We start from the raw sequence: 14,976 nt of genomic DNA on the forward strand, positions 1-14,976 counted from the left end.
ATCTCGTTACCTTTGACGTATTCTTGGAAGGATACATTAACACTTATCCATATGTTCCTTATCATAATAAAGTGTAAACGTCTTATCAGAGATAAGCATTGTCCGACGCTCCATCACACTGACACGATTGGCATTCACCAAGTAGTAACGACTGACCCAATTCTTAGAAGAGTTCTTTTGATCCACCACTAAGGCATGAATGTACTTATGAACGGAAAAAGTGTGATTCTCACCAGATCAAGTTGAAGCAAACCGGAAAAATGGCGAAAAAATCATACATCAGGTGTTATCCCATTCGCACGACATAAGATCTCAAAGGCCACCACCTTGCTCACGTCATTCGAAACCAACTAATTAAAATGAACCTTATGATGACCAAGGATCTCCCAAAAGAAGTCGGAAGTAGGAAGATAATAACCAACATCGAGATGTTTTACATACATTCCGATCTTCCCTTCCGGTGGCTCAAAGAATATTGCCCCCATAGCACGACTAACAACCCGGTTCTCTTTTTGTGTTTTATATCTCCACCAAGAACCAAGCCAACGAGCACCAAAGATAGTCGAGGAGGTCCGACTTCACATCAGGATGATGATGACTAGAAATTAATATTTTATTTTTAATTATGTCATTTTTATTTTTAATTATGTTATTTTATTTTTAATTAGTTTTATATTGTGAAAATAGATATTAGTTTATTAGATGTTGTATTAAAATAAATAAGAAATTGAAATGATATTGGTGATGTGGATTCGAGTTGTGACCAATCCTAAGGTTGTGATGAGGAAGTGATAGTAATATAGTGGTGACCACTCGTAATATAGGTTTTGACTTGTTTCTTGAAATTATTTTGTTTGTTATTTAGTTTCATGGTATTCTTGGGAATTTTAAAAACAAAACTTGGAAAATGTACAATTTTCGCAGAAGGATCTTTTATTGCATATGTATAAAAAGCTCATAAGTTATGCTTGTACGTTATGAGATATAGAAATACTATTCTCTCTTTGGCTTAAATACTATGTGTATGTGTTATTCCTTTTTCTATATAAGGTTAGAGATGCTAATAATTTAGTTTAAGGTCTCCTTCACTCATGGGTTTTACTTTTACCCCCAGGAGATCACATGAACACTTACTTGTAGGGTCGCGTGATTCTATCAAATTTTTATGAAGAAAAAATTGAGCATTTATAATTTATAATAATGTATATAATAATAATAAATGGTGAGATATTGTCATTGATTTAGTTCCTTTAAATTAAACTAAATTAGTTGTTTATTGTGTTTTCTTGGAAAGTAAATCAAATTGCATATTTATTTATTTAATTTGTATTTAAAGATAGAATGTACTATAAGGTCAGAAGGAATGATAACACACTTATCATATTGTCCTTTTAACACATTGTCACCTTATCTCATTTTTCATCTTTTGTGTTATCACCCAGTGGTGGAGTCAGATGCAACGTTGGAGGTACTACAGTATCCCTAAAAAATTGTTCTATGTATATAAAAAAAATTATTTGTAAATATTTTCTATGTTATTGTATCCCCAACTAAAAATATTATATCATGTTTTTTAATACCTGGAATATGATAACTAAATAGAATATTTATTGATAATTTTTATACCCCATATAAAAATTTCTAGCTCTGTTACTACGGCTAGCCAAGAGGAGAGAAGAGAAAGAATTGATCAAAATTGTTTGTTATTTGTTTTGTTTTTTTTTTTTTTTTTTTGACATCCAAATTTATTTTTTAAGTAACTAAAACATAATACCAACAACTATTAAGCAATATACCTAAATGACGGTAATTTAGTAACAAAACAGTTTGATTGAATTTTCTTTTAATTAAAACCAAATCAATATTTTTTGATTTAAGAAGAAATGGAACAAACAGAGCCATTTTTTAGTAAAAAAAAATTGAATCAAAGCGTTTTGTTACTTAACTAACATCATTTAGGTATGTTGCTTGATAGTTGATTGTATTATGTTTTAGTTACTTAAAAAAAATACATTTGGTTGCTGTTTTTATAAAGCTAGCTTATAAACTAAAAAGACTTAAAAGTGTTAATGATGATAAGAGTTGGAATAAGAGTTTGATAATAAAGTTGTCCCAACTTCGTTAATCGATTCCATTCCCATACATTGAATTTGACATGTTGAAGATGATATAGAAAACAAATGAAATCATTTTAAAGTAAATAAATAATAGGTCTGATTAAGTTTAGAAGCTGGAATTGGGATGCAATTATGCAAACATGGAATAGAACTCATCCCAATTCGCAAGCCAAATATAAACTAGAAAAGGATTTTTTATTTTTATTATTTTTTTTTAAATTCTGTTGAAAGGAATGAAGGCAAAATTATAGAAAATGGGTGATGAAGAAAGGAAGGGATAGAGTTTGCGATATATGCTGGATGATTGATGAAAGATGAAGCTTTAGAGTTGAGAGTTAAGATATTAATTCACACATCATCATCATCATCATGAAATTGTTTCCAGTTTGTGTCACATTCATTAATTAATTGTATGTTAATATAATATATATGTGTTTGAATGTGTCTCTCAGCTTTATGCATGCAACACATGGCATAAGCGGATCCTGATCCTTCCTGTTTAGTTTGGTATTGTATTGTATGGTACGGTACGATTAATCATAAATTCACCACAAAAAATGTACCACCACCCAGCCCGAGCCCCGCCTATGGTGCTGGTGCTGGTGGTGGTGGTTTGGAGTTGTGGTGGTTTAAAGCAAGGGCAGCCGCACGGTACCATGAAGCTGCAGCCATGGCCCCTGGATCAGGAACTGATGTTAGCATATCTGCACTCACATACGTCGATCTCCCAGCCTGCATTCAAAAATCATCATCACCCTATTTAACAAAATCAGAATTTTCTTTTTTGGTATAAACATAACAAAGATAAGATTAGCTTACCTTTTTATAACCATCAATAAACTGTTTATGATAACAATAAATGATTATGATGATATGCAGTAGTAAGGACTAAGGATTAACGACTACTAGTACTACTATCATGTATCATGTATCATGTATCATGTATGTATGTTTTTTGTTAACAAACCAAGCGTATTATCAAAGAACAACTCAACTCAACTCAACTCAACAAACAGTAAGCAGTATTAAACAAGGTTTATTTATTATTACCTGAGGTTCCATTTGTTTAGTAGACTCTGCTCCAGCAACTGCTGCATCAGCTGACTTAACAAATGCATCCAATGGATCATCACCACCACTTAACCTCTGTACTCAAACCCATACATCATTCACTAGTCAATCACCATACACTACTCACTACATTTATCACTTACTTCAATATCATCAATATACATATATATATTACATACTTAACTACTCTTACTGTTATGGAACCCCAACATCATATTATTATTATATTATATTATATAAAAATCTGGCGAAATGCAAGAAATACCCATGTTTTTTTCATTTCATCTGTTTATACATATTTCCATTTCTTTCTACTTTGAGTTTTTTTTTTTTTTTCCTTATCAGGGCGAGAATCTACCCACTTATAGCATATCCTAGTTTGAATTAAGATATTTGAATGACGTTGCTATGCTATGATTGTGTAGTTGCTATGCTTTGTATGTAAAAAGAAGAAAAGAAAGCAGGATGCTATATATTTAATTCTAACCTAACCTGTTTGAGAAGTGTTGAAGCTGGAATAAGAGCATCCAGCATAGTGCGATAGCCTGCAGCAGCCCCACCATATAGCATAACAGCACTGATGGCCCCTTCAAATGCATCAGCCCCTGCACAGTCACAGATATATCATATATCATATATGTAAATGACATGTGAAGGATGCCAAAAGAAGAAATACTAAGACAAAATTGTTATCACATTGGAGTGGTGTAATAGCAGCGTCTGATTGGCTGTTCAGTTTCAACCGTGCATATGCTGCCTTGCAAAATATGTCATATCTGTTTCAGAAAAATCAAAACAGATTGTAAAAAAAACAAACTTGTAGAAAGAAAGTTGAGTAATAATAATTAATACATACAGGATTCCACTTGTTCCTCCCATGACTCTTCGGATAGATGATCCTATCTCATTAATGGTTTCTGCAGCATCATTCAGGGGATAGCTACAAAACAGAAAAATAGTAATTCAATGACGCATTGCATGCACATAATAATAATAATAATAATTGAATGAATAGTAGAGGGAGAACATAACATACTACTTCTTCAAGTCTTGTTGAATAGCTGTTGCGCCTCTAGCCATCTGTAAATTATAATATAAGTTAGGATTTAGATGATGATAATACCAAAATCTGGATGTGGACTTAGACTTACTGTTGATCCACAGTCACCATCTCCCACTTTGCTGTCCCACTCATTCAAACTGTCCTTGAGTTGAATAACTGCTGAGACTGCTGCTTCTATAGCCACCTCCAGTGCACGACCTTGCTCATTCAGCTGCTCTGGTCGACTCAATACCTGACATTCACATCACATGCTTTTCTATGGGAATTCAAATATAACAGACCAAGAAAATAAATAACAACAGTTTTGCTTATCGGTAAGAAGCAGATCAGAAGCACTCAGAGCCCACAGTTATTATAAAATTTTAAAAAAAAAAAAAAAAAATGGCATTTTCTTCTCAACAACCTCATCATTCTTTGCAGAACGAGAAGGCGGAACTGGAACAGGAATCTTGGCAGGCGGATGATCACCTACAAGCATCAAGTAACTACAACTACTGAGTTCCATTATCATTCATATCATATGTGTACAGATATCCACCATCTGTCACTTTGGAAATCAATTTGTATATCCACCAACCATATATTTATTGAATTGTAATTTTAAACTAACTAATAACTATATCATAATCAAATCAAATGGAATTACCAACCATCAACACCAACAGGCCAATGCGGAGCCTTGGTTGCAGCATCCAGGCGTTGCAGAATTGCCTGCTCTGCCTTCATTATAGATATTGAAAACCCTGCACCACAACACAACACAGAGATATTAACCACCTTTTTTGCATCAGAAAACAAAATGAACTTAACAAACCTGCCATATCAAGAGAAGTCATGAATGACCCTGTATACACTCTAACAACAGCTACTCCATGTTCCAGCTGTAAAATAGGAACAGCCTTTCCGGCAGCAATCATCAGTTCCATTACAGGTGTCCCCCCTAATCTGAGATTTACAATTTTCAAATCACAAATCCAATTTGTCAAAAAGAAATACATAATAATTACCAATCTTATTTACTTTGAAAAAGATAAAACAATATGCATATAGAGATAGCTTCTGACTTCCCTTAAAATGTTAACATAGGCTAGGGAAAGATACGATACGACTTATCAAAGGGCAAGAAGCAACCAAGCAAGAGAGATTACATTGCATACCCGTTAATCATAAGTACAACACGACTCCCACGTTTAATTGGAACATAGTTAGTCTCCTGAAAAGACAGAAACATTAAGTTGAAAACAAACAAATAAAAGAAAACATATATTCAGGTTCAACACACAACAAACATATAACATTCCCCTGGTTGAGGACCAAAAAAAATAACTTTTGGGTATCCTGGATATTCTTTCAGTTGACAACATAACCCAACTTTTGATGGCATATCAACTATCAAGCAAGGCAGTGCGTACTGTGTGTAGTGTAAGATAAAATCATAAAACCAAACCAATGAATCGGTCTGAAGTGACTTACTGATGAGAGTATGCGATTCAGCACATGGGATACCACCAAATCCACAGGTTGGATGTCTGCCACCACAGCACCAGGTTCTCCATGCTGAAGAAAAATGCAACTTGAGTTAGCTTTTTTTATTATTATTAAAAAAAAAAAAAAAAAAAAATGCAGATAAACTTACAATTCCAAGACCAAGCTCCATTTTTCCTGGGCCTAAACGGTCGGATTTCGGCTGACCCGGAAGCGTGCAAACCGAGAGTGCAACACCCATTGTACCAACAACTCCACATGCATGCCTTGCTTCAGCAGCAACATCAGAAAGAGGAAGACCAGAAGCAGCTGCTGCTCCTGCAATCTGAATTTCTCAACGAATATAAATAAATTCAAACATCATATTCACAGCAAGGGATGTGGAGATCATTCTAAATCCGTATCATTGTATGCATTCATGTTCCTATCATGTATTTGCAAATAGATTACAATGAGGATAAACCTTGTGGACAAGAATGGTTCCAGCCAAACCTCTTCGCCCGGCTATGCCCCGTGGGGGTGGCAAAGCGCAATCATCTCCAACAATCACCATCTACAAAGTACAAACAAATATTATATATTCATATTGATATTATGTAAGTAAGAGTGGGCACTCACCTCTACTTTGTAACCTTCAGACTTTGCTTCCTCAGCTGCCAATCCAAAATTTAATCGGTCGCCAGTGTAGTTCTGTAGATCAAATATCTTTCAGTTAAATTTGATCCAAAGACATCAATCAATCAATTAATGAAACATTCAACAACTCCTCCTCGCCTTGACAATTAGGAGACATCCCATTGGCCCAGTCACAGCTCTTATGCCCTGCAAAATGCAAATGCAGTTGGATTGGAATTGGATGATAACAATAGCTGCAGAATCAAAAGGAGAAGCAATTGATCTGCAAGGGATATACAGCAAGAATTGAGGCAACAGGTGGGGAGGCAAAAACGTCGCCACAGATAGCTGCTGTGAGCATCCCATCCCCTACAAACCCAGCATGAGCAGGCTCATGCCCACTCCCACCTCCTGTGGTTCAAACATATATTAAAACTTACAACTTACAACACTAACAGTAGTTGACTCCAACCAACCAAAACTCACAATGTAAACACATTTTACCTGATATAACAGCAACTTTGTCATATGTTGGACCTGAAACATCACCACGTAAAACAACCTTTACCTGTTGTATTTGTTTACAGAACATCAGTACTAGTAGTAGTAGTAGTACAGCAATCTACAGATGATGCTTTAATTTTAAAACAGTTTCACACCTCTGGAAATCCATCCAAATACTGCAACCCAGGATAAGTTTCTACAAGTCCCTCAATGAACTCAGTCACCACATCTGCAGCAAGTACACCAAAAAAATAAATCAACCCTAAACACCAAATGGAACAAACCAGATAAAGGCCGAAATCATAACACTCATAGATTTTGAATCACTAGATTATAAAACATTCCATACTTATCTAGATTGTACCATAACATATGCAACTGAAAAGAGGTTGCATTTTTTTTTGTAGTGCACAGATTACAAATAACTACCATAGTGGTCATTTATCCTTACCCGCATATAATTCCATATGGCCTGGACCTAGACCCTAAATTTCAACAACCTCCTCAAGAAAGCTATTAAAGAAATGTATTTTTGTTATCCAATCATGGAGCATCAAATAATAAATGATAGTGAAATACTAGGGGGGGAAATATTCATATAATCCCTCAGCCAAGAAAACGAGCATTCACCAATGAGAAACAATCCAGATTGCAGGGAACAGTAGCCTTCAAATGACAAATCGCTTCAGTACCAAGTGCATTGTGCATACACTCATGCTTGTATAGCTATATCATTCTCAATGCTGAAGTACCTCTGTGGATATGATAGTTGACAACAACGGTGGCATTTTAGGAACCTTTCTCTTTTGCTCACATATCTATGAATAACTGTAACCATACTTCTCTACCTAGCTTTCTGGCCTTTTCTTGTTGTGTTGAAAATAGGTCCTAACAAATAGACAGGTTCATGGCCTGAAGTCTAAAGATAACTTGTTGTTTCGTTTATTGAACCAATATATGGGAATACAAGAATCCACTCAGTCAGAAAGGTTATATGATAGTGCTATGTTATTCAGCTTGCTTGCTAGAGAGTAGGGATTGCCTTATATTTTAGTTTCATTGCTTTAATCACAGGATGTAACATGGATGCTGATGGTCCACATTAAGATCTCAAGTTGACAGCAACCAGCTACAACTTCACTAAGTGAATCAATAGAGGTTCAACAGTTTCATGGTGCCATTAATCTTGTTGTTCAAGTCTCAAGTCTCAAGTTAGCCCTATTTTGTATCGTTAACAAGGGCTGGTCTGCTTAGAAGTTAAAACTAAGCATAGCATACGAGCACCATTAGATCAAAAAAAAACCTTTTCTTTTAGTCAAGGTTTTTACTGCAATATTACCTCTTTTCCCTTTACCAATCATTGCAGAATATTGATAACAATGCTTTCTTCCAGCTAGATTTATCTGTTTGCCGTTATTATCGAATTCTAGATAGACGAAAGATGGTCAAACATACCAATTTATATATACAGAATTGCTTTATTCTGGGAAAGGGAGAATACTGCATAAGCAAATCAGCAGAACAACCATCAAACTATCACAGATGGTAAACCAGTTACAAGCAAAAGATGTTAATAGTAGATATCGGAATGCTTTGTCCTTGGTTGATGATCTTTTATGCAGTAGAATTTAATAGTATACCCATCAATCAAATGTAAGAAAAGGAAAATCATCGCTCTACTTACAAAAACTCAAAAGAGCACACATAAAAGTAAAGTGGCCTACATATAACAGAACGCATCAAATTTCTTCATTAAAATCAACGCAAAAGTTTATCTAACGAGTCCTAAAAGTAGTCCGACAGAATCGGAGTTAAAGATACAAAAAAATCAGAAACAAATAAGCACTTGCAGGAATGAAGCAAAAGTCAAAATAAAATTGACAGGATAAGAGTCATTTTAGTTACCATTAGGGTTGTTAATGAGTTTTTTACTCTCGAAAGCCATTGCCAGACAACTTCCTTCGGATTTCAACGCCTTAAAATCAGTAGTGCATTACGCTGCACAGATTTATGCACGATCGAAGAACCCTAACCAAGACTCCCAGCTGTTTTCTCTATTTTTAGAGGCGTGGAGAGTGGTGAACTTGTTCATTTGTTGTGTATGGATTCAACTACAAAAATAGTCCCTAGACACATTGGTAACCGGCAAATTTAGTCCTTGAAAAGAAGTACATTTTACACTAATGATCCATGCTTATGAATCTTATCTAGGGTGTTTATGGTCCATTACATGACATTGTATTCTTAAAGTGCTTAGGAAACCAATGAAGTTTTATGCACCAAGAGAATAATCAAATTTGTGTAGCGTTCCTCAATCTCAAATTAGGAGACAAGAAGTAATCCAAGACATTTATTGAAAATCTGATGTTTGCAAAACGTTTGGCTCCCAACAACGAATCGAAACAATAAACAATGATCTTAACAAGTTACTTGTCAACTTTGAACTATTGATAAACATTAAAACAAAAGGAGGAGCCAAATCAATTTTATATGGAGAAAAACGTTTTTCTTCAATTCGTTTAAATATTAGTATGCAATTTTTATGTTGATGTGATACTCATGAGAATTATTGTGGTTCGGTCGATGTAACATACATCTACGGATAGGAACCGAAGAATCTTTTAAGATTCTTATTGTTTACAAAGTGATTACATTATAATCTATACCTACGAATCCTTATAATCGTAAGCCCAAACAGCTATAGGACGAACCCATATACAAGTAAATTCGAAACAATTGAACATGTTTTGAACCTTAAGATCATTAACCTACTCCAAACACTTATCCTTTCAAAATCATCATTCAGTTTTCCTTACTTCGTTCTATCTAGATCATTAAGATCCAAGGCACACTCTAACATGGTCTTTAATTAATAATATGTGTGAATAAATAAAGTTTGTTACAGGTTCGAGACTTTCCATTTTGAAAATCAAGATATACTAGAAATTAAAGTGCATTACTTTTTATACTTAAACCTTAAATGTTATGAGTGTTAGGAAGTTTTCTAAAAGTTAATTGTATTGTGATCAAAACCATGTGGAACCTTCTTTTCATTAACAATAATTACTAGCATGTATGATATTATGTTTCATAAGTTTATGTCTACTTTAAGCGTTTTGACTAATTGATATATAATTCAGCCTAGATTAGACCAAAGAATAGTATATCATAATTTTTGTAACCTTATATAAATACTTCATTAATGAAAGATTTTGTTTTAAAAGGAAATATTATCTTATACAATCTAGCAAAAAGCATATTTGGTTTTTGTTTCCTTATTGATTCGTCCACTTCAAAACCAAAATTGTGCGCATTGTTCACCTAAATTATGCCTCCATTGTGGAACTTTTGATAAAAGAGTAAAAAAGAAAAAATAAATATCTCAACTCATTTACTAATAACAATCTAAAAACAATAAGTAAAGAATGAGTTTTATCTGATTTTGCAAGTTCATATTAACTTAAAACTTAACACTCAACTAAAATAAACGATTGTAAACAAAATTAATAAGACACTTTTGTTTAGCTTCGAATCCCCTTTTCCCTATGTGTAGTTTCTAAGTTTGGATTTATTCACTTGATTACCAATTTTAATGTAATTAGCAGTTGTGACAACCCAAAATTTTTATTTTGTACAAACATATCAAGTCAATGGAATTCAGAACAATTGTTGTTAATTTTTAGACTTTTTAGAATAAGTTTGAGTATTTCAGGATTTACACTTTAGAGATATCAGGAGAGAGGATGCACTAGGGTTATTGTGCAACACTGTTATTCCAAAAGTCTAAGAAATTAGAGTTTACTGCCTGAATAAAATATTTTCAGCCGAAAACCCTAAATTTGGGAGTATATATATGAGAATTTGTCATTATTTACACTTTTTCCAAAAACTCAAGATCCAAACCTATTTCTCTCTCAAGTTTCACCCAAAAGATTTTCAAGATCTTCAAACTAGTAAGTGATTCTAGCTTTCTTAAGTAATTATATGGCTTAATCTAGTGTTTTAAAACTCTTTTAACCGTGAAATCATTCCAAAAGGTTGATTCTTCCTTTTTCACCAAGAACACACACTAGTGTTCTTGGACTTTTAGCCCATTTCAAGCTTCAATATAGTAAGTACCTCTATCATAGAGTCTTTTAAAGCTTGTTATACATCTTTACATCAAGAAATAGCCCCAAGAACACCAAGAACAAGGTGTTCACAGTTCAAGAAGTTCTTGAACCATAAACACCAAGTAAAGGTGCCAAAGTGTGCATACTCCCTTCATATGCCTTAGTAACTAACATGGATCCATTCCTTGATGAGCTAAGGACTTGAAAAACCCAAAATACCATAAACCATATGAGTTTACGGTAGTAAACTCAAAGGAAAATGGTTTAGGAACCGTAAACTCCAAATAGGAGTGAAATGGTGCCCTAGTTCCTTCCATAGACACATACTTCAAGTAGAAAAGCTTCTATGGACTTTTAAGGCTTCAAACAATCAAATGGTCAAAGAGTGTATGAGCTTACGACCGTAAACTCAAGAGTTTACGACCGTAAACTCTTTTTTTGGTGACCACAAAACCGTAAACTCCATAAAGGAGTTTTCCTTGAACCCCAAACACACTAGCCTTTCCCTACAACACTTAGATACAATCATTGGGACTTATAACACTTGTATAAGGTGTTTAGCATGTCCTAGGGTGTCTTATCTTTGTTTATTAGTTGTTTAAAGACTAATTGGATACATATATGTGATATTATATGTTAACTAGGATCATAGAGTGTGTTCAAGTCTTCACTTGACACCTAGCAATCCTACATCTTCAGTTCATCCGTACCACTCACTACAGGTGAGTTCATGCCCCTTAATCAATGATTTAAATGTTTTTAAATGCTTTCATGGGGGGAATACAAGGTGAATATTTATAGTTATTATATCAATCACATGTGATTAATAACTACCAAACCAGTAGTTTGCTTACTGTTCAAACTGTTTACCAAACTGTTTTGCTTCAAACTGTTTTACAAACTCTTTTACTTGTCAAATACTTCTACTTAAACTCTTTTATACTTATTATCAAATGCATGCCTATGTATGTATAGTTATATAAGCAATGTTTAAAGGGCTTAGGAAGGCCAGCTCACTTTATCTCCTTTTCCTCGTTGGGATGTGGCTTTAGGGCATCGGTTATCCGTCCGAAGGTCGTCTAAATATTAGTTATATATTATGTATACATATATAGACATAAAAGTTCTTTCAACCAGTTCCATACCTTTGGGTAGCAAGGGTTTCACAAACATGATCATACATTACTAGTAAGCTACCATATGGGTAGCACAGGAAGATACTAATATTATTACTAGCACAATGAAACATACAATGAGTCAGTTCATTCATGAGTCAATACGAGTAGTACACACAATACATTACTATACATGCTAGATAGAGAGATAACACACATTACAACTAGCATATGCAGAACATTACAGTACATACAGGCTAGATAGAGAAAGAATACACTTTACAGTTAGCACATTTATTACATGTACATTCATGCAGTTATGTGAACCGTTAAACGGGGCATGGCACTACCTTCCATGACTGTTTTTGTATCCAAAATCTCCTTAATTGGGGAGCGTATGAGTTTGCGTATAGATCTATACTGGATTGACTATCCTACACCTTGCTACTCGCTACAGTGGGACTTGCAAGTCTACGGGTGCCAAATGTCATTTCTTACGGCGTCTTACATCGTCGTTTTACTAGAGTCGGTAGCAGGATACAGGTCGATCACATGTTACTTTAAACATATTTTGTTTTAAGGTAGTTAGTACAACAGTAGTCATCTATTACAAATACTATAGTATTATGATATTTTCCCATTACATTCACTTCGTGAATATTCACACGATGCACGGTAATGTAAAAACTATATTTTTGGTTAATGATAGTCAGAATTGTGAAAATACACACTCTTACATGAGACACACACACACAGACACTAGATGACTTAGTAGAAGGTTACAATTAGTAGAAAACATAGGGTTTCTAGGAGAGTACAAAACATTTCACAAAACATCTTACAAACATTTTACAAATGCTTTCATACAAACACAGACACTAATATACTTATGATCTCACCAACTTTAAAGTTGATACCCGCTTTCAAAGTAACTTGTATTCTCAGGTCACCAGTAGACAGGTACAGGTGCCAGGTTTTGAGAAGATGGAGCTCGTTCAAGACTCGTCTTTTATTTTGATATGTATATTTTGGTGTCTATATAACTTGACAGAACACACTTGTATGAAATTATATTATTAATGCAATGGATGATGTTGTTGCTTGTTTACTACTATTCCTTGTTGTGATACTGTACATGACGTTTTCCGCCCCAGAACGTTTCCGCCGTTCATGGTTTTGGGGTGTGACAGCAGTCTTGATCCGATCTCCTAATATTTTCACAAATTCATGAACTACTATATAATGATCATAAACACAAAGTTGAATATTAATGATAATTGGGCTATGTAAGATAATTATATATGATCAAGACAAATTACCAAATATAATTATGATCAAATTATGTTCTCCAACACAGCTAAAGTTGTTATATTTATCACTTAATCTAAGATGTGATTAATCCTAGCTCTAGCAATTTAATGATCATAAACTACTAGGTAAACAAGTTCATGAAATTCAAATAGTCATTAAACTACACTTAACTTGAATCAAAGCAACAAAGATGCAAATTTTAACATGTTAGGTAATGATTATCCAACACATGCATTAACCAACTCCATAAAATCCAAATATAAGCAAGAAACTAACATGTAGCATTAGGGTTCATCTACACTAAAAGAAAGCTTAATATTTAGCTACTCATGGCAGAAAATAAGCACGCAAAAACATAAGAATTTAACATAGTTAATCTAGTGCAAACCGAATGTGATGTGTAATCTTCAAATCTTTAATCTCCAAACGTTCTCTCTCCAAAAAGGTTGTTTTTCACTATTATCTAACTTCTAAATTCATTTTTTTCTCTCTAGAATATCAGGTCCAACATCTTTAAATCGATTATGTAGAAGGATATTTATAGTTTCTAAAAATCATATCTCACGTTATGAGAATTAAGGTCTCACGTCGTGAGATAAGTACAATTCATGTTTGGCAAAGAAACTACATTCCGCGTAATTATCTTCTGGAAGAATCCTCCTCACAAAGTGAGATTATAATGCTAACATCATGAACTCAGTTATTGTGTATATCATCGAAAATTTTCTAATCGCCACGCCATGGTACTCTAAAGCCAAGTCGTGGGACTTGTATTTTCATGGTTTTTCTTCCTTTTAAGCTCCATTAAGCTCCCATCTTTAGCTCTAATCCTTCCAAGTTCCAGTGTTTGTCAGTTTTGGTCCTTTTACTTCAAGAATATCCTATTTGGATACAAAATGTAATTCAACTCAATAAGTACCAAATATCTTTGCAATTAACCGAATATTAAATTAAAATGTATTAAAATAATGCTTAAATATATGTATAAATATAGCAATATCACAGAGTGATCGTTTTTTAGGCTAACCGCAATCTTCAAACCATTTGTGTTGATTTGGGTAGGAGAGTTGGTTGTGAGATGATTAATGCAAAGCACAATCAGGGTTTGAACGATACTGGCATTCCATTGTATGATCATACATGTGTGTAGAAGATGGATGAAGCATTTTATGCTTTGTTTTGCATTGATTACTTATCTAAATTTGGTTTCCCCTTAATATATGTTGGGCAATTACATGCATTGACGGACTGTCCTGGTGATCGTGGTGCATCTACAAGCGGTCATAGTGGTGGTATCGGTAGTGGTGGACATTGAATGGTGTTTTGTTGTTCTTTATGATATGTGGCATGAATTCGATGGTTTAGTTACGATCATTTGTCAGATGGTTAATATTGGGTTGTTTAGGTATTGTTATAAATTGGTCATTGGTTTTTCTTGTCGTTTGATTGCTCTATCATTGGAAAAAGGATAAAAAGTTATGAACTTTTGTATTTTTAGTTAGTTTTTTTTTTTTTTTTTTGATAAAAAATAAGTTCTAAAATATGAAAAAAAGATTGGTTCATTGGTTAATTATGATTATCTA

At 33.9% G+C, this 14,976-nt stretch overlaps 1 protein-coding gene across 2 annotated transcripts; it reads right to left on the reverse strand.

Moving 5' to 3' along the window:
- Positions 1-2,481: 2,481 nt before the first annotated feature.
- LOC145011307 (putative 3,4-dihydroxy-2-butanone kinase) lies at positions 2,482-8,941 on the reverse strand. 2 transcript variants are annotated; one of them, XM_078970008.1, is made up of 20 exons: positions 8,761-8,941; positions 7,011-7,084; positions 6,856-6,919; positions 6,650-6,762; positions 6,511-6,558; positions 6,355-6,426; positions 6,200-6,289; positions 5,888-6,061; positions 5,725-5,808; positions 5,409-5,464; positions 5,066-5,196; positions 4,902-4,994; positions 4,655-4,719; positions 4,340-4,483; positions 4,225-4,268; positions 4,045-4,128; positions 3,885-3,964; positions 3,681-3,793; positions 3,168-3,263; positions 2,482-2,849 (listed from the first exon to the last, which is right to left on the reverse strand). In XM_078970008.1, exons 1-20 carry the CDS (start codon positions 8,798-8,800, stop codon positions 2,703-2,705), a joined length of 1,812 nt encoding a protein of 603 aa, XP_078826134.1. In that variant the 5' UTR covers positions 8,801-8,941; the 3' UTR covers positions 2,482-2,702. The 2 variants fall into 2 exon arrangements, with proteins under 2 accessions (XP_078826134.1, XP_078826133.1); XM_078970007.1 differs by having other exon boundaries at positions 5,400-5,464.
- Between the last annotated feature and the right edge of the window lie 6,035 nt (positions 8,942-14,976).

The sequence above is a fragment of the Lactuca saligna genome, chromosome 8 (genome assembly GCF_052625555.1).
Source record: "Lactuca saligna cultivar CGN05327 chromosome 8, ASM5262555v1, whole genome shotgun sequence".
NCBI classification, from domain to species: domain Eukaryota; kingdom Viridiplantae; phylum Streptophyta; class Magnoliopsida; order Asterales; family Asteraceae; genus Lactuca; species Lactuca saligna.